Below are 23,689 nucleotides of genomic sequence, written 5' to 3' on the forward strand. Positions count from 1 at the left end.
CTCCCACGTGGCTTGTGACACGGGACAAATGAAGAAGGACTTCAGCAAAACAAAGATATATTTGAGGAATGCTCCCACACTCCAGCACTACTCAGGAAGAGGGTTCATATGGACACAGAGGAACTAGAACGTGAAATGGAGTGCATGGCTGTCCTGTCAACGACTACAATAAATACACTTGTTTACTAAAAAGATGAAGGGAGAAGACATTCATTCTTGATGCTAAAGAAAAGCCTGTGTGTGGCTAGTGCATTGAAGAATTTATTCAGTAACAACTCATCTGTGTTAAAATAGGAACCCTGTAATGATGCCATGGTATGTAGAGATATACTGTGACTGGCTGAGTGAGCCCCTGATGAAGGAATTAGACTTGCCCTTTCTAGTACGTATACTCCCTCATGCAAAAATATTACTTCTTTCAAATTAGAGATCCAACATACACAGGGGCCATTAGAAAAAATGGGAGGGACAGGGGAGGGAAGAGTCCTGACAGAACTGTTCCTTCTGCACTTGCTTTACCAAAAAGGAAGCAGCTTCCCTGCACCGTTACCTCTTCAAAAGTGTTGAAATCCTACAGGACTGAGTGGAATTTTGTGGGGCAATCTAGGAGCCACAATTTTCAATTTGCTCCAGGTGAAGTGTCAGTGCCTAGGGTCACTTAGGCAGCTTTTAGAAGGGTGCATCTTCAAAGCAATTTAAATATTGTTTATTGGAAGCATTGCCTACATCTACTAAAACTGAAAAAACCCAACACTTCAAAAGCTTAAGCAGCAGCCATGGGGATTAATTTCCTGAAGGAACAAATCCAAGATGGCACCCAACAGAACATTCCATAGATCTTGTGATATGCAGTTGTGCAGGCTCTCTTATTTTTATGGTAATTGTACTGTGTGCTCCTAGTGCACAAGAAAAAATTAATTTATTATCTTGATGTGGAAACTATCTCAGTATAATTAGGAAGATCAGATTCTAAACCCCTTATTCAGACAAAAGCTACTTATTTCTTGTGAGATTAACAACCTGATTTTTAAACAAAAGAAGTTTAGATAGTTCAGTGATGGTTATAATAAGCATCTCATTTTTGGATGCTGCTCTGATCAAACCTCTGAACCTTTTGCAGTTCACCTATCACTCAGAGTAATTAACTCATACCAAAGTTATACCCCAATAACCTTGATTCTGATGCTCAAAGCTGTAACCTTCACCTCAACTAGTATTGCTTTCATCCCCGAAAAGTACACTCCAACAATGAAAAGGGTAATTAAATACCAGTAGCTGCTTTTTTGTGCTAGAACCTTAAAGGAAGTATTTTTGCAACATTGTCCTGTGTTCTCCTCCTGGTACATTCAATACCGACTGAAGGAATGGAATGAAAATCATATATGAGAGAAGAAGAGATTTTCCTTCCACTGACAAAGTATATATGTCCAGGAAATTAAATAGGTAGAACGGAATTCAACATGATTACTGAGGGGAAGCATTTTTATTTTTCTTACATTGGAAAAGATTGTTCAATCTAGTGAGAACATGAATGCTGAAGTGTTTGCAAAACATGGCATATTTATCTCAACAGTTTGACCTGCCCGGAGACTCATCTAAATTTCATTCAAACTTTTCATAGCATATCTGAAACACAAATCAGCTTGCTCTTTATTTACCCTTGCTTTCTTTATGCGATCTGCTATTCTATTTTAAAAGTGTGCTCACTGATAAGGATCCAAATATTAAATGAAAACCTATGTTAATGAATACCAATTTCAGAGATGCTATATGAGAATTACAAATCACACATTTTTTGCCATTTAGTCCTCATGACATTTAGTACATACAGAGCATGGATCCTTGCTCTGTGCATTAGAGGAAAATACATCCTAATTTGGATTTAATAAATTATACGCTGACTGATTGAAATACATTTATTTCAGGGACATGCTACTGCTGTAATGGCGACCACCAGGAAGTGGGAACAGAGGATACAAACGTAAAGAAGGCTAGTGGAAAGTGAAAAAAATGGTAGAATGGAGACATAATAAATCAAAGCTACAGCAAACAATAAATAAAGAAATGAAAATGCCCTTGGGTTTTAGCCAGAGACAAATGCAAACTGCAAACATTCAGATCCAGACTTTCTCCATGTTTGAGAAGAAAGGTTGAATCTAGGGTTCAGCTCAAACCACCTCCATTTTCAAACAAACAAAAACAATTTCTAAAATCCTCTCTTTGTATTGGGAATAAAGCCTAGGAACAAAGCCTGTTGTTAATACTATACTTCAAGGCTCTCCAAAAGTAACGCCATTCAATAGCAAAGTGGGGACAACACACACACTTGAGTTAATTCATTTTGATTTTCAGATGTCCTGGGTTTGAACATTCAACAATAGCAAATTGGCTTCCATGGGGAAAGAGCTACACTGTTTATTTCAGACTAACCAGGAAAAACAATTTCAGTGGCAGTGCAAGTCCCGTTTCCCCATGAAGCAAATCCCATATAGTAACGGAACTGAAAATGGTCCTGAAAGAAAATGGAGAATGTAAGCAGCAAGCAATAGGAGAACTGGCAAGACATAGTTCAGTCAGATGGTGGCGATGACAGTGGGACAGAGATAAGGGGCAAAAACAATGGAAAATGAGGAGAACACCTGGAACAGAGGAGGGATTGAAGATCTACAGAAGCGAGAGAGGGGTGTCCTGATGAAGACAGAGGGAATATGAGAGAGAGAGAGAGAGAGGAGAAAAAATTGACCTGGGTCTGCAACAGATAAGAGTCCATATGAGGAAATGGAGAAAAAACCTCGTAAATGAGAAAGACGCAGAGACAGAGAGAATAAAAGAGTTTCTTGTACCAAGAAAGAGGAGGGAGGAGCCCCAGAGGGAGAAAGCCATGACTCAAAAGCATCCAAAGCTAGGAGCTTGTCAGCCTTACAGTATTTTTTGTATTTATTTTTTCACACTACAGAAAGTGTTACCTAATCTACTTAGCAAGTGAATCACGTTTTTAAAAGAGTGTTTTAGTTTCCTCTAGAAGGAAACTGCACCATTTTTTCCAAGTTCTAAGATGTATCAGAAACCCCAGTTGTTTTGAAAAGTTCTAAAGCTTTTGCAAGACCCCAAGGTTTTGCTATCTACCACTTTAAAGGCAACTATCAGATTGAAAACTCGACATGGTTTAGGAGTAATGGTTTCCAGGATGCCATCATCCAATTTCAAATCTTGGCTCCCCCAACCCGCCTCCTGCCAAAAAAGAAAAGAAAAATGTTCCCATTCTTCTTTTGACTAAGTTTACAGATATCAATTAAAACTAACACCATACCTCATTGGGGATATCTTTTACTTTTACCAAATACCCATACTCTTAACACACTTTTATATCCAACAGAATAAGAAACCTCCTGTATAGGCTGGGTAATAGTTTATAGTTTATATATAGTTCATATTTCTTTCACTTAAAACTGATTTAAAAGAACATGAACATGAAAGCAAAAATTTAGAAAATGATACAACAAAGTAGAGGGTTTCAGAAACTCAATTTTTTAAAAAAGCCATTCAACTCTAAAAAAGATTACAAAAGAAACCTGTTGTTTTTACCAACTGTGGGAGTAGTGGCTGCACTCAAGGAATTGGTGGATGATATGGAAGAAGTACTTTCAGCACGGGCTAAAGGTGCTACCGGAGGAGGACTGGATGAGTGAATAGGAGGGCTAAAAGGCCTGGACTGTAGAAAAACACAAAATAACGCAAGATTAAAAATATACATACTGTAACATTTACACCAAATATAAACAGATGCCTTTGAACACAGACATAAGGCTTTTATATACCAGTAATCTTAATACCTTCTTCACCCACAGTAAATAATGTGGATCTTAATGGGTCTCACACCTTTAATACAAATGAGGCTTTAAAGAAGATAGGGCCTAGGAAAATCGATGAAAAATTCTGTCTTGCAAGTCTAAGTTTGTTTTCTCCTCTTGGGCCACAAAGTATTTTTACAATTTTCAAAAAATTGGCAGTGGTATAAAATTTTAAAACAAGCAGGAGAGAGACGGGAGAATTCTAGACATGGAAGGCCCAGTGTTTGCTTTAGACCCCGCAACACCATGTAACTACGAGATGGCAATTTAAGACTAGAAAATGCAGGACGGATGGTATGTTATGGGTAAATACCACACAAAGTAAATATTTAATGAGTTGCCACTTGTGGCTGGATTCACACACATTAAACCTTGTGATAAATCACTTGAAGCAGTAAGTGTGCATTAGGTCCTAGTGGAGCAACCCACTGTGATGAAAAGATATACGTATACATCCAAAGAAAGAAAATTATTTTTTCAGGGCATGATTCTGCAATCCTTCTGCAGGCCAAACTCTTGCTGGCTAGTAGAGTTCTAAACAGTACTGAGAGTTCTACATGCAATGTGCTTTCAGGAATGGTCCTTAATTCCACAATGCATTAATATAGAGAAGGTTTGTAGCAATATTTTACAGCATTACAAATCATACCATTTTAATGATACATTTTGTTCTTATTTATACAGCATTTAAAAATGGGGACACAGGATAATTATTGTAGTGTGATATACCACCAAGACTAGAACACATCTTTCCCCTCCTCACCAGCCAATCAGGATTTCCCAGTGTTCCTATGACAAGACACTTAAGCAAAATACTGTAAGAATGATACTAAGTCCCATGCAAACTAGAATACTTGCTAATTCTGTTGGCACAAGAGCAGCAACCTATTATAATCACATGATCATTTCTGAGGATTTTCAATTGAATGAAAGTTTTAGGATGTGTAAAACATGTGCGTGAGTGTGCCATCTTCCATCATTTAAAGACAATCTACACTTTACTGCAGGATACTCTTGGTTTTTAACCTGTAGGACTGAATAACTAGCTGAAAAAAAATTATTAACTCAAAAATAATTCACTTTGGCTGCACTGGTGTCCCTTTTGTGTTGCCTTTCTGCAAACATTCTAGTGAACAAATTTAGTGGCAGGAATGTTTCAACAAATAGCACATTTTAAGGCAATGTCAGAAAACGTGTTAGGAAAGTGAATCTTGAATTCATAAACATGAGTATTTGCACCAAAAATCCTGATTCTAAGAGTTAGGGTGTATCCAAATCAGGGAACAGACAGTCTACCCTGTCCAATCAAAACTACCAAGCAGCTCATACTGCACATACTGAATACTCACAGTGAACTGTTAGCAAGCCATCAGCAAATCGAGAATCATTCACTGAAATTCTCCCATGTGTAATTTCCAATGATGAATAAATTATAGAAAACTGAACTGGTCAGGGACCATTTGCAGACTCATTTATTTGCTATGAATTACTTGCTCAGTTCTATTAACTTGTTTTATCAGACTGGAAACAAACATGAAATTCCTGATTCATTTTGAATTCCCTCTCTCATTAGTGGTTATGGAAAGGGTGAACATACCACATCGCCAACTCCAGGCTTCCCTGGAGGCAGTTTTGGCCGAGATGGGGGCCGAGGTGGAGGAGGCGGTGGCGTGGTGCTGCTGCAGGCAGCCAGTGGAGTCGCTGGACGAGCCGGAGATGAAGAACCTGAAATAAACACAGACTATAAATACAAGATTAAACTCAAGCTGCTCTCTCAACACCAAACTCCCCACAGCGTACTGCGTGCTATCAAGCAAACAAACACTAATCCAGCTTCCAACTCACATTCATAGCTACCGCATTGCAAGTCAATCTATAAACGTGACAGTGTGGAAGAGTAAGTTACAGCTGATAACCAAGAAGGCCATAGTAAAACCCAAAACTCAATGATCTGCTGTGGAATCACAGTATGAAAGTTCTGGTTTGAGCTGACTTCATACCAAGCTCTAAATTTGCACGTGCACATGGTAATACAGACTTTGTTGGTGTGATTTTCTGAACACAAAATCAGAGGCTAAAATTTGCTCCATGGTGAAAAATTTTATTTTTATATTTGAAGTATCAGAAGTTTTAAATCTTCTCTCTTGAACACCAGTATCATGTCTATAAATTACATGCTGACAGTTTGGGAGCAAGTGGTTACTTTGTACTTCTGTTTATTGCAGTGAGTTACTATGAGAGGCAACTACTGATATCGTAACAATATTTTTCAGTTTAACTTTCACAATCCCTTCCCTTAGTCCCTGATTTCTCTTCTGGTTATATGTATGCAAGTCTCTCTTCTCTACCTCTGAATGTTTTAAATTCAAAATGTTGATACATTCACATGTTTTTTGGATGAGGGGAAAAAACTTTTAGTAATTGACATTTACTAATATATTTCTTGTAGTAAGGAGACAATTTTCATATGTACGTGCAGTGGGGGCCTGCTTTTCTCAAGCATATTCATTGGTGTAAGACATTTGTTATTTCAGACGTCTTCATGGATTTACATGAAAGACTGTAAATGCAAGACAGGAGAGAGAGACATTTTCTTAGAATTCACTGAACATTTAAAACAATAGCACTGTGCAAACCACTGAGAGGGTGGGTGGGTGGGAGGGGGAAGGTCCATGCTACGAAACAGCTTTAAAAAAAATGTTTTCAGCCAGCATTATTTGCTAGTATGGTGGCCAGGACATAACTGACTGGGAAGAATTTATCCTATTTTATAGCTGGAGAGATTGAATTTCTCTCAGTTTTTCTCAGTGTAAGCACAGTAGTATGGAGGGGATTGAAATAACTGCAGTAGGCACTATGGTGACCATAATGGTTTGTAAGATTGGGCTTAATTCTTGATGCTGAATACATGATATATTCAGGTTTTACTTCGGATTTGTTCCTTTTTGATCTTTGTTACAAAATTACAGTGAGGCTCTATCAAATCCTGGTTATGCCGCTGATATAGAGGCTGAGGTTAACAAAGATGACATTTAAGATAACTGACTCTGAATGAATACCTGGTTTAAAAAACAAAAAAAGTCCTTGGCAGAAGTGGTTTTGATGGGGACAAACCTTGCACAAATCTTTTAATTTTAATTTCATTGCCTATTATTGTAAGATGGCAATCATTAAGCAAGAGTGAGGACCAGAATGGGGAAAGCACAGAATGTTATAAGGTCTCTGGGGAGCCCCAAAGAATCCATTTAAGAAAATTATTTAAAAAAATATAGTTACCATAAAAGACAAATTTTAAGTAGCTAACTGTGAAGCTCAAATGTTTCATTTTGTCATTGATCACTGTCACCTTGCTGTGAAGATCGACTAGCTGCAACTTAATAAAAAGGAATGAGATGGGGTACTTAACAGAATACTTGACATACTATTTTGATGTAACTAAGAAAATTTAACATACCAGGATAAGTTCAGTACATTTTATAGTGTATTGTGCAAAAAATATCTTTAAAACTCCTTCAACCCCTAAACTAAGATTTACCGACACCTCTAAGTAGAAAAATCCTAAGATTAAGGATACATACATTGGGTCTTCCAGGACTGTTGTTAATGAGTTTTACAGAATACTTGAAAGCACATTCTGTTTGGCACTGTACTGTCTAATTTTCTAACTATATATTAGGATGGGCTGCTTTGTTTTTCATTTTTCCATTTAAAACAGAATCATTTGCCATAAGAATCTAACATTTGATTAATTTAAAAACATGGATGTTTGAAAATGAAATTTATAGAAACAAAAATTTGCCCCTATTATACATAAAATCTTGGGTCAAAAGTTAGGTTCTGCTTTTTTTAAAATCTTGGCCACCAATTTCTGCACTTTGGAAAATCAAGCCACTTCTATTTAGGAGCCTAAAATTGGATTTAGGAGACTAACCTGAGGCACCAGTGTTTGAAAATTTTCCACTTCAGACCATAAAAAACTTATTGCCCTACAAGAAGGGAATTATTCTAACAGGACTGCAGGAATTCTAAGGGGACAGGATTATAACTTGTATTTATCCATATTAATGTTTTAAGTAGTTAGAGAAGCAACAATTGTTAATGTTCTAGATATAAGAATTTTAAAATGGACGATATTTGTTCTTGAAACATTCAGTATCCCTTGAATTCCACTGCGCTTCTACACCACTTTCTGCACCAAGTATATGCAGCAGAATTCCACTAATCAACATGTAACTGAATGTAATCCCACATCTGCAAAATCCAATTATAGCTGCAGAGCTACAGAATTCTTTGCCTTTAAAAAAATGTTCTGCCATCAAACCATTTTATAGCTCTGGAACATATCCAACATCACTCTACTTAAAGTAAAGCATAAGCAGAAACTAAAAAATAGATATGCATAACAGACATGGGTGAGCATATATGTGTGTTTCTTCGATGGGCTACTGAAAGGGTTAAAAATTAGACATTAGCCAACTAATTTGGAACAAAAAGAACCAACCCAATCATCCGCCTCAAATAAGGATCAGAAGCCAAATCCCTGTCCCCCACGTCTCTCCCCTCCCCGCCTTTTTTTTTTTAAAAGGTTTAGATGGCTGAGGCAAGGACCTCTCCATCTTTTCCTCTTATGACCCCCAACAGGCCTCCATTTTGGTGTTTGAGCAGAGCCAAGAGCCCCTGCTGCTGTATTCAAATCTCACAGCTTCCAGGACTTCCCAGGAATAGAAAGACAACACATTCGGGGACAGCTCTGACCTGAGGACATCCCAAAGCAAGTGGAACCTGAATGCCCAGTTAGTCAGAGCCTAGCAGACCAGGTAACTAAAGGAATATCACCAAAGGATTTGGAATGGAGTGGGAGAAAGGCCTGTTCAGAGTTTGGAGAAGTACTTATTATAGCACAGATCAGGAGAACACAAGGATGTGGCTGAAATGAGTAGGGAAGGGACTTATACAAACCCAAACTGTCAAACTTGCCCTCCACCAATGGTAATCTTCTCAATTGCTGGCCCTTTAAAAGTCACACAAGGCATTCTGCATCCCACATTCTTGTAGGGTGGCTTCCCACATCAGCATTATCAAGGAGGTCAGACATATGCTGACTGATCACATGCTACAAGAATAGTGGTCTGTTAATCACACACACAAAAGCCAACACACAGCTATCAGGGAAAAGAGGATGGATCTTCAAAAACACAGCAAAATTAAGGAAGACATTGTTTAATGAACATATATACAGCATGTTCAGAATTCCACCTTACCCCATAGTAGTATGGTCATCACTGGGTACTGTTAAATGACAATGGTTTTAAGTTTCTCTCACTCCCATCTGCATAGTATGTTCCATGCTGCCCCCCCTATGTGTGGAACATCCTCTTTATCCCAGTCCCCCAAGCCACCACCCTCTCCTCATAGAAATCCATCCTAAAAAAAAATCCAATTCTGCAGTGTTTATAAGGGGTTTATAATTATTACAGGAGATAGCCCCACATTTTCCAATGTGCTACATCTTCTGTGTGCCTGCTTTTAGAGTGCAAACACTTCAGAGCAGGGAACGTCTGTATTTCTGTGCATTGTACAGAACTCAGGAAACAGCTGGTGCTAAACAAAAATATCACCAGTGTCTAGGGTCCCTCTCTCACAAAGTGTGGAGCACCCTCAACTCCAACAGACATCAAGTGTGATCAGTACCTTGCAGTACAGAGCACTTTACAAACCCAACACAGAAAAATCACTTTACCCACCACTGAAATGCTCACCTCCAGGGCAGAAGTCAGGATTAGTTAAAAAAAAACAACAACCACCCCACCCTTCCCCACCTGGGGGATTTCATTGAGAGTTACATTCTGCCACATGAAGATGAGAATGTGAAAAGGATGCAAAATCTAACTCAGGAGCGATCTCCAGTTTTTCATGCCCTCAGACACTACATTGCTGAATACCACAGAAATGCTTATACATACAATTAAAACCATGGCCTAATTAAAGTAATCAGAAAATATCTGTTTTAAGTGGGAAATGCACTAATGCAAACAAAGAATTTCAAAACAACATGTTCAACACTAGCATCAGTGCCCAGTGTAAAACATGGGATTCTTTTTCTCCAAATACCAATAACTTCTATCTTGCTTAGGGCTTGTCTACATGGGGAAGTTGATCAGCAGAACTACACTGGTATAATTATACCTCTATAGTTATACTGCTTTAACTTCCCATGTGGACATTCTTATTCCAAGAAAAGAGTGCCTTTTGCTGGGTTAGCTTATGGTGTTATGTCCATGTGGAGACAGGTACTGGTATAATTACAGCAGTATATTTATACCAGTATAGTTCTGCCAGTAAATTTCCCCACGTAGACAAGCCTTTAAGTCATTAAAAATAAGGTGATCAAGTTGTACCCCTCTTGAGAACGACATGAAAGACACTGGGAAAACCAACCTCCAACAAGGTAATTTGACCTAATGGACGTATACCAGTTTAGAATTAAACTGGTGAAGCCAATCAACCAGCAAACTTCAAACAAATCCATGTTTTACTCTACAGTGTTTACTTTAAAAAGCCATTTATCAAGGCCTAGTTCAGCCTCGCACTATCTAGGATTCTCAAGGACATTCTCAGAATGGTGAAGTAGAGATATACTGAATTTATTGCATCACAACTTATATCTGCAGGGCTTCTGTTTATTTGGCTTTGTTAGCCTTTAAGGTGACTTGGCTGCACATATGCTGTCAGTGTCTCATATGAACAGACAGTGAATTCAAAGAATTTCCTGCTTTACTTAAAAGTGACAGTTTTGTTTTCTGAAAAGTCAGCAAAGATTTGTCTGTTTTTCCACTATTTTTGTTCATTTTGCAGTTCCTGGAGGATATTATGGCAGGCTGGCAACTGTGCCAAATTCTGGGGCTGTCAGCAGTTTGGGGCTCTGCAAATACTCATGTATCACAGGTGGATATCTGGGAGAGAAGTTCAAACTGTTGAGCACGTGCACTTATTTAAGGCAATAAACATGATCTTTGGTGAAAAGCTGTCTAGATTTACACCTTGGAGTCTGATTTGCGGAGTCACAACTCCCCCTCTCATGTCAGACATTCAACAATGACAGGGTAAAAGGAAACATGATATCTACGGTACAAGCTCGACTTGGACCACAAGAGCATTATATGAAAAGAATACGCCACTGGGGGCACAGTACAATCAAACAAAGGGGAATGACTGATGCTTAAAAGCCAGCTAAGAGCAGCTAAAAGGTTGTGTTCACACTGCAGCAAAAAGGCATTCATGGGCACACTGAAGCACACTCAAGCTATAAGACATACCACTGGTGCTTCCTGTGCCACTGATAGGGCTGGGTCCCGGTGATGACACCACTGTTCTGTAGGTAGGTGGTGGAGGGGGAGGTGGTGTAGCTCTTTGTCCCAACCCAAAATCTTTAGGAGATGCTGTTGATTCTAAGTTATCATCTTTAACGTGGGTTTGCTCAGAAATTTTCTTCTGAACCTCTTCTAAATTGAGAGGTGATGGAACATTGCGGGAGGTTTCAACAGCTGGAGATTCAGCTGGGATTTCTGATGCCACAGGTGGGGACACCACTTTTTCCCTTGAAGTCAACTCTGCTGTTACGTTTTCCGGGGACTGATCAGAAAAATTGACCCACTTATCTTCTGCATTAACAGCAATAGACTTGGGGGATAATACTGGACCAAAAATGCTGTCCAAGTCATTGATTGATGGTAGTTTGTCACTTTTGACCTCTGTTGCTGTCTGGTCACTTCCTGTGGTCAAAGTAGTTTATTTTAAACTTTAATATTGATGGTATAGCTGAAGTTGCACTATACTCTACATTTATATGGGGCTTGCAAAGTCAGCTACATTCCAGCAGAGATACTTAAAAAGCATGTTTTCTTACCAGCTATTGGAGATATAGTTCATGTGCATGAAAATATCTACGTAATACGGTTATGCACAATGTACAAAAGCATATATGGGATTAAAATATATACATTATATGAAAAAAGCATGCACTATATACCATATGTATACCTTTCTTGTATATTACTTTACATCATATCTGCATTCTACTGAAATATATAATTGGCTAGTGATGTTCATTATGCATTGTCTAAATAACTTAACATTGTGTGAATTATTACTAAATTTTAAAAATACACACACAGCACAGTAACCTGAGATTCACCTGAGATAACTTGCATATTTATACATGTACATATATTATTTTGGAACACTTATAAAATATACTGGCAATGTACATGCAGTATACTGTAGCATACAGTGTGTATGTATTTCAATTGTAACCTACTGTGGACACGGTTTTTTAAAGGCTTTACTCATGAACTGAATCATCACGCACCATTTGTTGTTAATTTTTGAGCAAATCTAGCCTTGTAACCAATATGGAAATAGAATTCATCAACATAGCTGTATTGCAGCCAATGGAAACAAACTCCACATATTCCTCTAATACTCAGATTTTTGTCTGTCCTTCTTACTGTGGAATACTGATGATCAGACTGGACACTTACACAGTATAGCATCTTTTATGGAAGATCTCAAAGTTAAGCAAGCCTAACCACATCCCAGGGAGGTTGTATTATACCTATTTAATGAAGGGGTAACCGATTAACACAGTGAGCTGTCCAAAGTCTCAAAGTCAGTGGCAAAAGATGGTCAATCCCAGGAGTCCCCAGCTATACCCACTACACCACTACTATAATGACTACATACCCTCCTGTGTACATCCATCTACATCTATTGCATATTCTTAGATTTTAGAAAACCACTCATGCTGTATTTTAGGGAGTAAAATGTATTCAATTTTAAAAAGAGACCTTTCTGTATTACCAAATTTAATACACATACTGAAATATGCTGCAAGCCAAAAGCCAGCAAATATATAGTCACACATGGCTGCGTATTTCATTTGCTCTTGTTGATGAATGCTATTTTATGCAGGTTGACAACTGCCATCTGACTGCATAGCTATAAAATGGAAAAATGAAGATACGTGAGTATGAATAAAGATATTGATGAATAGAGCACTAAGTTCATTGCATAGAGATTCTATATGACTAAATGGATCAATAATATACCACATTTGCATTGTATGTTCATGTTGCATAATGTAACTATTGTTTTCCATACAATGCATCTGTTTCAAAGAACGATTGTATTTCTTTATTTAAACATACAGTTCTGATTTTAGTTGATAAATGTATGTCTGCTAGCCACATATGGCTATAAGCACCTCATTTACTCCTGTTGCATTCCACATAGTCTAGATTTCTTTCACCATACATCTTTACAAGTATTACAGTTAGCAAATCTATTTGGCATACCTCTGCATGAATAACACGGAGATTTTCTAATTCTAGATTAAATCCTAACTTCGCATCCAAGCTTCCCATTGAAAAGCAACAGGAGTTTGGGGTGCAAGAATTACAGGATCAGACCCCGAATTGCTCTTAGAAAAAGGAACGTTAGTTTTGCACCCATATTTCACAAGAATTGAACCTTAAAAATACATTCAAAATGAAAGTTAAAAGCCAATTTAAAGAGCTACTATAACAGTTTCAGGTATAACTTTAGAACTAGTGTCACATTTCTTTACTAAAATGGCTCAGTACCAAAAAGTGGGAGAGGAAATAAACCAATAGATAGTAAAGATGACAAAATCATTCAACAACCAAGGGCTCTGTATGTAGGACTTAGGTAGTATAATTTTGAACACAATAGATGCAAAAACATCGGAAATAAAAAGGAAACATAAAATGCACGTGTTTTAAACATATACAAGTACGTTCAAATAGGTGGTCATTATGCAGATTTCCTCAGAATGGACCTGATTCTGTAAGCATTTACACATGCAGAAATTGCACTGAAGTCGGTGCGGGGGAGGAGGTGTTCTGGAGTCAGTGGTTACAGGACCATGCTCAGTTATGCACAGTACCCGGTATATATCTAATGCAGTATTATTTCATGAGCTAATAAACGTAATGCCTCATTCTTACCTATTCCAACTGTTAAGGGAGAACCAGTCCTAGGTGGTGTAGCTGGAATGTTTTTTGGTGGAAGTGGTGGAGGTGCTGAAAAACAGGTCAGAGGAAAGAATATAAATTCAAGAGATGCATTAAGCTGATAAAAAACTGTGTTTGATTCTTTATAGGGTCCTCCTGTTCAGGGTGTCTTCTTTTTAATGCCATTGAAGGTGCAGAGTTGGTAAAGATTAATTGCACACCTGTCCCAAGATTCAGGAATGTGGTACAGAGATATGACTGACTGCTTTTTATCATGGTAGATTATTTTAAAATCCTTGCATAATTAAATGATGATTATAGGGCAATTAGTGTGCATCACCACTATCTGTATCAAGATGAACTTCAATAAAGGCAAGTGCAAAGTACTACACTTAGGAAGAAAAAATATCAAATGCACAACTACAAAATGGGGAATAACTGGCTAGGCGGTAGTACTGCTAAAAGGGATCTGGGAGTTACAGTGGATTAAAATTGGAATATGATACAACAATGTGATGCAGTTACTAAAAGGATAATATCATTCTGGGGGTGTATTAACAGGAGTGTCATATATAAGATAAGAGGCAATTGTCCTGCTCTAGTCAGCACTGGTGAGGCTTCAGTTGGAGTACAGTGTCCAGTTCTGGGCACCACACTTTAAGAAAGATGTGGAAAAAAATTGGAGAGCCCAGAGGAGAGCAACAAAAATGATAAAAGGTTTAGAAAATCTGACCTATTAGGACTGGTAAAAAACAACAACAACTGGGCATGTTTAGTCTTGAGAAAAGAAGACTGAGCGGGGCCCTGATAATCTTTGAATACATGAAGAGCTGTTATAAAGAGGATGGTGATCAACTGTTCTCCATGTCCACTGAAGGTAGGACAAGAAGTAATGGGCTTAATCTGAAGCAAGGGAGATTTAGGTTAGATATTAGGAAGAATCTTTCAAACTACTGAGGACAGGGGATGTTGTGGAGGTTTTCACTGGAGGTTTTCAAGAACAGATTAGACAAACATTTGTCAGGGATATCTAGATATATTTGGTCCTCCCTCAGTGTAGCAGGCTGGAGTAGATGACCTATCAAGGTCTCTTCTAGACCGACATTTCTATGATTTCCTCTGGAGATATAACTGTGAATCGAATTTAGGATAGCGGGATCTTTCTTGGAGATAAGCAGGAGCTATAGTATCCATCATATGCTGTATTTGTTCCTAGATCTCTCTCTCTCTCTCTCTCCAGATAAATAGAGTCAAATTTAGTCTTGCAAATTCAGATACATTACAGGCAGAAGCTTCTCTCCCCAGGGATGAAGTGAATGGTTTCCTTCATTCTGAAAGCCGTTTATCCAATACATTATTAAACTAATGTCACCTTTTCCCATTCTAGTATGTTGCAGTTAAAGTCAGTCCAGTAAAAACAAATTAACTTGCCACATGATTACAGTGTTAGAGAATTTCATAGTATACCTAGCCCAGATAATAAAAATGAAACACCTGATTTTTCAGACTGATAAACCACACTTAACTTACTTCCAGTTGGAAAAGGTCTTGGTAGCTTTGGAGAATCTAGACTGGAATTCACTGGCTGGACAGAACCCCATATCTCTGTCTGATCTAAAGGAGCTAAGAACACAAAAATAAATCACATACACCAAAGCAATACAAAATACTTAATTTCAATGATAGAATCCACTAATTAATTATGAATACCAATTTCTACCAGACAGAAGATACAAACATTCCATCGATACTTGGATTGGCACATGCTTCTCCCTGACTCAATGTCTGGCTGGAGCTGATGTTCCTTTTAAAAGGGTTTCAAACGTCTGGTCTATCTGCCTAATATAGAAAATCACATTCACAGAGAAAATGCCATGATGTTACATCCTCTGGGATGCTGTTTATATTTAACAGAGATACTCTCCAGGAAATTATATCCCTTGTGGTTCTGTTTATATTGGACTGAGGGGCCTACACCAGGAGCATATGATCTCCCCTGTGACTATGGTTTGGTTTGTATCAGAAGTGTAAGTTACTTACGAAACTGATCACTGATTAAATTTTATTTTGCGAGAGGGTAATTATTTTGCATGCACTGGAACTACTAGTTACATGTTTATCATCAATTTATAATCTGCAGACTGTGCCAGTTTCTATGTATTGTACAGGAAGGAGTTACCCAGGTGCAATGTCTCAATGGCAGGAAGAGTGATCAAGTAGACTTGTTACACATTTGACCTTATTACAGAATTCACTTATTTTTTTAAAAAGGCTTATTTCAAACTAACATTCCCATTTTAAAAAAATGGCCAGGCTAGTAAACAAACAAGCAAGCAACCGACCCCTCTGTCAATTTTCATACCTTCCAACTTTTGTTCCTCAAATGCTGACTCCAGTGGTGGGCCAAACAGTGGGGCGAGGGCTGAAGGATCATCTGGGGCTTTTTTGCTGCAGGATAATACAAATATTGGCACAAGAAATGTAAGGAACAAACTGTAAATGGGCTTAAAGGATGAAGAGGTCCTGAGGTGTTAGCCTCTCGGTGCTATGTGTGGGATTAAAGGGCTAACTAGCATGCATGCATATCACACTCTCTACTGGAGATACTGCCAGCATTGATCAAGTGTCTGACTATATAGCCTGCAAGCGGCTGACCCACAGGGAAGATGAAAACCCTTAGGTCTACTGATAATTGTCTGTACTGTCCTGTCATTTGGACTACATGGGTGTGAGGTGCAGCACACACCAAAGTGCTGTAACTGACCCATGTGGATGCTGCTGGCACAAACTAAAAAGTACCTGGTTTGCGTTAATGTTGTCCTGTTTGAAAAGGACTATGCTAATACAAACTAGGTTCCTTTTAGTTCATGCCTGCACTGTCCACACAGGGCAGATACAGAGCACTGCAGCATTTCGATGTGTGCTGCGATTCACCCCCCCACCCATCCATAGTTGCACTACGGTGCACTGTAGACACAGCCAATGTGAAGATTCTTCTTTAGTTCAGGTGACAAGGATCTGTGCTATTATAGCAAAGGTGCCAGACCTGGGTGGCCATGGACCCATTAGATTGTTGCTCAAATAAATTTGTTAGTCTCTAAGGTGTCACAAGGAGCTAGGCACTAGAGAGATAACTAATATAGACAGATTGCGTAGATAACTCCTGTTAATACAAACAAGTATTATTCTGGATATGAATTACTTGCACATCAGTGGCAGAACATCACCCTTAGGGTGATGTTTAACATTAAATGTTTGGCTTGGCTATCTTTTTTCTGTTTCATTCCATACATTCCATAGCTTTATTCCAAAGATTAGAAGAGACCTGATTGTTTTATAATATCATGGCATCATCCCAACATGAATAAAGAAAACTAATATAAATGGCTTCAGCAGGCCTTTATTTCTGCATTTGCTTTTGGTATGCTTCTAGATCTATTGAGATTTTTATACAGTGCCCATCACCATGGCATCTGATATCTTTACAAAGTTGTTATAGTCAGCATGAGAGGAAGCATCATGAATAAATACAATCACTGACATTTATATAAGATTTGATTGACCTTTCAACCAAAGGTCCCAAATAATATAGCTTGGTAAATGGATTACAAACAAGACAGGCAATAGTGTGATTACACACTAGACACCCATCATTGAAATACAGCAAAGCCACCTGTGAAATGGAAGGTGGCTGTGTTAGTGATAACCAGACAGCTAAGTTGTCACAGGTAGGGAGCTAAATTTAGATAAATAAAGCTTTCTTATCAGCCTTAAAGCACACAGTGAACTTTTCAGGCTGGCACTGAGTCATCTTGACCCAGTAGGCAGGAGAATATATTAATATGATTTACTTTACTTCATGGAGGGCACTTCCACTTTTTTACATCATTCTTACAATTATGATTGGTTCCAGGAAGTAAGATGAAATGCTGGAGATGGTGTTTTTAAGAAATGCTTCTTTCCTGAAGGTGCTACCAAGAATGGTATCAAATCTAGATAATTTTGTACATGAAAATCTGCAAAACTAAGAGGGTATCAGTTCCCAAAGTAGTTGTGGGTTAGGTAATAAGTTAACTGCTCATCTCTACCTTTGGTGCAAGGATCCAAGACTAACATTTGTGCAATATCTAGATTAATTTACAATTTCTTTCATACTGACCTTACAAGTTCTGGAGTTGGTGTTGAACGCCTAGGTCTTGCTATCTCTTCACCTGTCGCATATGATAGTTCTGTTTAGATCAGTTCTCACTTGAGTTCTCTATCTCAATTTTTCATATGAACTACTCAAAGATGTGGATCACCTCAACTACATGAAACTAGCATGCACTTACATGCTAAAAATTAAACGTGGACATAGAAGTCAGAGGCTGAGTGATCTCAAGCCATAATAAGGTGATGAAGTGTAATTCAGCTCCCCAATACATACAAATATATTAATCTCATCCCTCTACGCAGAGATTTACAGTATGTGTGTAACTCCTGGCTCACTGAATACATATATTCAGGGAATATATGTATTCAACAAGTCGCCACATACCAAGCCCATTGTATAGCTGTCTGCATAGAAAGCAGAATCTAATTGTCTGCTATCTAATTTTTCTGACTTGAGAGCACAAAGGCGTAAGCACTAGCTTTGCCTTCTTTATTCCTCCTTATTAAAAATTTTGTGGTTGGGACTATTTGACATTCTAAGAAATATAGTCTGTTGAACAGGGTTGCATGCCACCAACTTAGAATGCTCCATGTGCCTTTTGACTTTAGAGGCATCATATCACATTAATAGTAGGGGGACCAGACAGCAAATGTGAAAAACCGGGACGGGGGTGGGAGGTAATAGGAGCCTATATAAGAAAAAGACCCCAAAATTGGGACTGTCCCTATAAAATCGGGACATCTGCTCACCCTACATTAATAGACTAAGTTAATTTTATACGCAACACATTCTTGAAGGGTGGAACACTACATACAGCAGTTCAACGGCACATGCACTGCATCCCCCATCCATGTCAAGGATTCAGTCATTAATAATACAGTACCTAGAGTTCTCCTTTAAGAGTTATTCTTTGGGAAATGAAAGTTTAAGTATACTTTGAAAACTACGTAGAGGTGCAAGTTTTGACATAAATTTGCCTTCTTTAAAGTTCACGAGAGAATCAATCTTCTTGAGACACTATCTGTTCCTGCAAACTAAAAAATATATACTTACTGGATAAATTCCTTTTAATTGCACCCTGGAATTAGAAACAAACACTAAGGTTTAGGACCAGGTGAGCATAATTTATATGTAAAACAGGTAACAAAGCTGACATCTCAATTTGATTGAGAAGACAAGCATCAATACTAAGGAGTAAATGAAATTTGACTCCAATCCACCATCTATGCTGGTAATTACCTTTATGACACACATGTGCACGTTATGGAATCAGTTTTGCTCCTGAAGAGAATGGCAGGGGAGACAAGGATAGGGCATGGTTGAGGAATAGGTACTTAAATGCAACTGATATGAATGGCAGCCATTTTCAGGATTTTCATTTATTCCTACCACCTATCAGGGGTAGCACCTATTCCTGTATTCTTTTAAGGCCAGCTCTTAAGCAACGGGGCAGGGACAGCCATGGGAGAACACTTCAGAAGGGTCTCATGGAAACATCTTCCACAACAAGCTGCTCAATGCTTTCGTGTGTATGCTGGGCACAGTGTTCTTGCAATTAGCCTGAATCACCTTCTCCCTTCGCTTTTCTTCACCCTGTTGGACTGTGAGAACAACACTACACCATGCTCAGCAGCCCCATAACAAAGCACTGATGGCTCAGGCCTGCTTTCATAACCATAACTCATTCACACCGCTGCTGGACTGAACCCTGAGTGACTAATACAAATACATATGTATTTGAACAAAGAAGCCTGTATATTGACTTCTCTCTGATACATCAATCATTCAGAAGGTTAAAAAAAAAAAAAAAACGTACACCAAACAAAGTGTACATTCATTTACTTCACTACAGATACGCAGAAAAAATGATTTAAGGCTAAATAAACCAGACCCCAACAACTAGTCAGCCATTTTCACAACAAATGTAAGGACAACAACATTGTAAGAGTTCTTACCGGGCTGCGCCTCTGTGATCAGCAAGAAGGAAGAGAGAACAGACACCTAGTCAGAGAATGACAGATCAGTAAACAGACTTGGGTAATATGAGATTTTTCTAATTAAATAAACAGTGTTTTGAAAAGTGAACTCCAGCACCCCCACTCCTACCCGAATTTGGGTTTTGCTCATTAATGGTGATGACCTTGACCCTGCTTTATATACCCTTTTCAGAGATTTACAAGGCTGTCAGGAATTTGGGGGGTAAACTACATAAACATTAGGCTCCAGAATCACAGTGGGATGGAAGATGTCTGTTAGGGTGCCTGAAGTTCCCAACTTTAGGTGTAATAAGTACATCCCTCAGGCATCTCTACAAGCATCTTCTCCCTCCCCTCATTCCTGTGGCAATGGAGCTCTCCTCCTCACAACTCAGTTCTGAAGTTAGAAACCTCTTTACAAGCACCTTCCCCTCTCAGGAGTACTGGGCAAGCAGATGGGCTGATTTGCTTTGCTCACGTTGTCCTCCAGGCTCCTCTGTTCTCAGCTACCATACTCCTCACAATACGACCAGCTCATGGAAAGCAGAGGAGCTGGGAGAGTGCACAATGGAGAAGAGTTGTCTGAACCCACCCACATAAGCAGTTTCAAGAGAAAAACCGTGGGAGAAAATGCAGGAGATTTCTTGAGGAAGCCTGAGAGATGGTATCCAACCTGTGGAGACTTAACAGGTGTGCATCTGATCTCAAGATCAAGTTCCCTTCCTCTTGTTCTGTCTTTCTTGCTTGCAATAATTCCTCAGTTCTTTAGGACCATGCCATAAAATAAAGCTGAGTCAATGGATAATTTTTCAAGAAGAGGCAAACTAAAATGATCAAATGCACTATTTTAATTATTGTTAGGGGTCATCACAACTACAGAGAGAGAGAGAGAGAACTGAACACTGGTGTGTACAACGCATTCCAGATTGTCCTTGACCCAAGAAGCCAATGATCTAGGGCAGGCACAGTCCAGACATACGGATCTCTCTCTCCCTCTGAGATAGTAATATTAGAGCTACAGGGGATAGCTAGTACTCAACATGTGTAGAGTGTTTTATATATTACATTTTTCAAAGTACTTCACAATCAATGCGCAGTGCACCTGGGAAGGAGATACCATATTCTTATCCAAGTTTTACAGATGAAGAAAATGAAAAGAGAGAGAGGATTAAAGGCATGACTCTGAGGTGCTGAGCAACCTTAATTCCCTCTGAGCTGAGATGTAAGAATGCTAACTATTACCAATATTAGAGTGACTGGAGCTTACTGCAGGACTGGGGGCACGTGATTCGCCCAGAGTCATGATGAGCTGCTATTAGAACTCAGTAGTTCCAAGCTCAAAGTGTCAGGAACTAAGCACTAGGTCATGTTGCTTTGTTACAGTAAAAATATCTACCAGAAAAAACAACAGTGTGTCCTAGTGAGCCCTATAAGAATAAGCTCATTTTGTTCCTTGTTCCTGTAGCACCTGGAATTGTCTCTGCACAATTTTCAGCCACTTTAGCTTCCCTTACACTATGAGACTAATAAACTAGAGTTAGAGGCACTTGTAATTCACAGTTCAAATCTCTGACCAACAACCCACTGAAGCACTAAGCTTAAAGTAAGATATAAAAAGCACCGAGTATCTAGCTTGGGGCACTGGTCTTTCAGCTCAAGACACCTGGAGTCAAAGCCCGGGTCAGATTCCAAGTGAACAGCAGTTGGCTGGTTTAATTTGAATCCACATTTGTAAATTACAAAATGCTACAAAGCAATTTGATAGATAATGATTGAAAGATTGACAGTTTCTTCTCAAGAGGAAAAATCAGGGAAGAGGCATCATTAGCGCTCACAGGACCCTTCCATGAGGAGGGAAAAAATCCAGGATTTAAAAAGGATATATTAATATAAGCATAAACCCCAAAGATTTGAAGTGTCATTTCCCTATTTAAAAATATATTTAATTTACCAGGCTATAGGAAGCCTTTTGTTAAAAGAAATTAAGTATTTTTGGGTGCTAAGTCAGGTGTCAAATGGTGTTTTAAAGACACCTCAAGTCTCATCCAACTCTACAAGGCAGGTTAATGGGTTATGCAGTCTATGCAGGGTGTCGTCTCACCCTGAGGCGTCTTTAAACTTTGAGAAAACTGCCATAAACAAGCCACAGACCTCCCCTGGGAAGAGATTCTTCAAACCCAAATCTTGTGAGGATAAAGAAACTGCAGCAGACCAGCAACTATTTCAAACACGTGGCACCTAAATACCATGGTGGTGAGTACATTATATATGCATTTGAGAAACAGAACTGGGCTGAGAGGCAGTTGGTTTTGAATGCCAAGGTAACAATGAATTTTAAAAAAAAAGCTCTACAGGAGAGAAATAATTGCCATTAACAAAAAGAGGAAATATTTCCTTGGAAATTTTCAGTTGATTGAAATGAAAATCACGGGGTTTGAGAACATGCTGTCCTAGCTCAATGACGACCCTATTATCAATAAGGAAAAATACTTGTTAACGTGAGCCAATGTAAAAAGAGTGAGTGAGAATACTCAGCCAGAGGCGGAGCACAAGAAGAATGGATTATGGGGTAGCAATTACCCCATACACACACGTCCAAAAAAGGTCTGAACTTGAAAGGACACAGGAGTACCCACAACCACTACTGTACAGAGGAAGACAACTCAGTAGCAGAACAAGAAAAGAATATAATAAGCCAACACTTTGGTGTATGCTTCAGAGGTATAATGGGGTAGAAAGTTGTACATATACATGGAGTCTATCAGTATTCTCTCCTAAGAGTCTTCCAATGAATATGAAAGCCCTAGAGAGGTTGTAGAATCTCCGTCACTGGAGATTTTTAAGAACAGGTTAGACAAACCTGTCAGGAATGGTCTAGTTATTACGTAGTCCTGCCTTAAGTGCAGGGGATTGGACTAGAAGACCTATTGAGGTCCCTTGCAGTCCTACTTTTCTAGGATTCACTTCTACGTTTCTATGAAAATCCTTTCCCTATTTAAAGGACACTAAGTCCCAATGAGAATCTTCTATGTGTGCACCAATCAGCTAAGTTACTAGCTTCACAGACCACGTTTGGACAACACAACACAGGTTGTTATTTCTTTGGCTCGGATTTCCTTTGGTATCACTATAACTTTACCTGCTGATACAAGCAAAAAAGAAGATGCCAGCATATATCTTCAGCTGCAGCTGACAAGCTTGGTGCAGTGGATGGGAGGTGGGGTATGCTTTGGTACTCTGAAGCTCCCTGATCCTGGGGTTAGGAACTCCAGCAACCTCAGATACTCTTTAAATTGCTCCCAGCTGCCTATGACTCCTAAGTGCTGTACCAGTAGCAGGGAACTATGCGAGCACACTGGTGTTCCTGTCCACATCTCCTAGAGCTACTACATAGGGGTTCCTCCTATGCTGGAGGAATCCACAGAGGACTGGATTGGCAGGGGTTTTTGGCTGCTGTGTGCTGCCAGAGCAAAGCAAAGCAGCCAGAGGAAGGCTGAACATATGGCCTATTGTGTGTGCTTGTATATAATTGAATGTATATACATATACAGCATGTGTGTGTTACAGCAGAGATAGTTTTATCCATACATTTTAACTTAACAGTTTCATGAAATCAGTGATAAAGTTGAGAGTAAGGTACTACATAGTCTTCAAAACCATTAATATTCTTCTCACACC

General features: G+C 38.8%; 1 protein-coding gene across 1 annotated transcript in view; it reads right to left on the reverse strand.

Annotated features, from left to right (window-relative positions):
- The window catches only part of LOC113407196 (SH3-containing GRB2-like protein 3-interacting protein 1), a 166,264-nt gene that overhangs the window by 33,967 nt on the left and 108,608 nt on the right, over positions 1 to 23,689 (reverse strand). Inside the window, exons 10-18 of the mRNA XM_029912328.1 lie at positions 19,991 to 20,002; positions 19,089 to 19,113; positions 18,042 to 18,093; positions 16,245 to 16,330; positions 15,413 to 15,505; positions 13,877 to 13,951; positions 11,168 to 11,623; positions 5,449 to 5,576; positions 3,586 to 3,712 (exon numbers count right to left, since the gene is read on the reverse strand). Of these exons, the coding sequence (XP_029768188.1) occupies positions 3,586 to 3,712; positions 5,449 to 5,576; positions 11,168 to 11,623; positions 13,877 to 13,951; positions 15,413 to 15,505; positions 16,245 to 16,330; positions 18,042 to 18,093; positions 19,089 to 19,113; positions 19,991 to 20,002 (1,054 nt within the window). The remainder of the gene's footprint in view (positions 1 to 3,585; positions 3,713 to 5,448; positions 5,577 to 11,167; positions 11,624 to 13,876; positions 13,952 to 15,412; positions 15,506 to 16,244; positions 16,331 to 18,041; positions 18,094 to 19,088; positions 19,114 to 19,990; positions 20,003 to 23,689) is intronic.

This window comes from Terrapene carolina, unplaced genomic scaffold, assembly GCF_002925995.2.
Source record: "Terrapene carolina triunguis isolate 2854851 unplaced genomic scaffold, T_m_triunguis-2.0 Scaffold210, whole genome shotgun sequence".
Taxonomy (NCBI): Eukaryota; Metazoa; Chordata; order Testudines; family Emydidae; genus Terrapene; species Terrapene triunguis.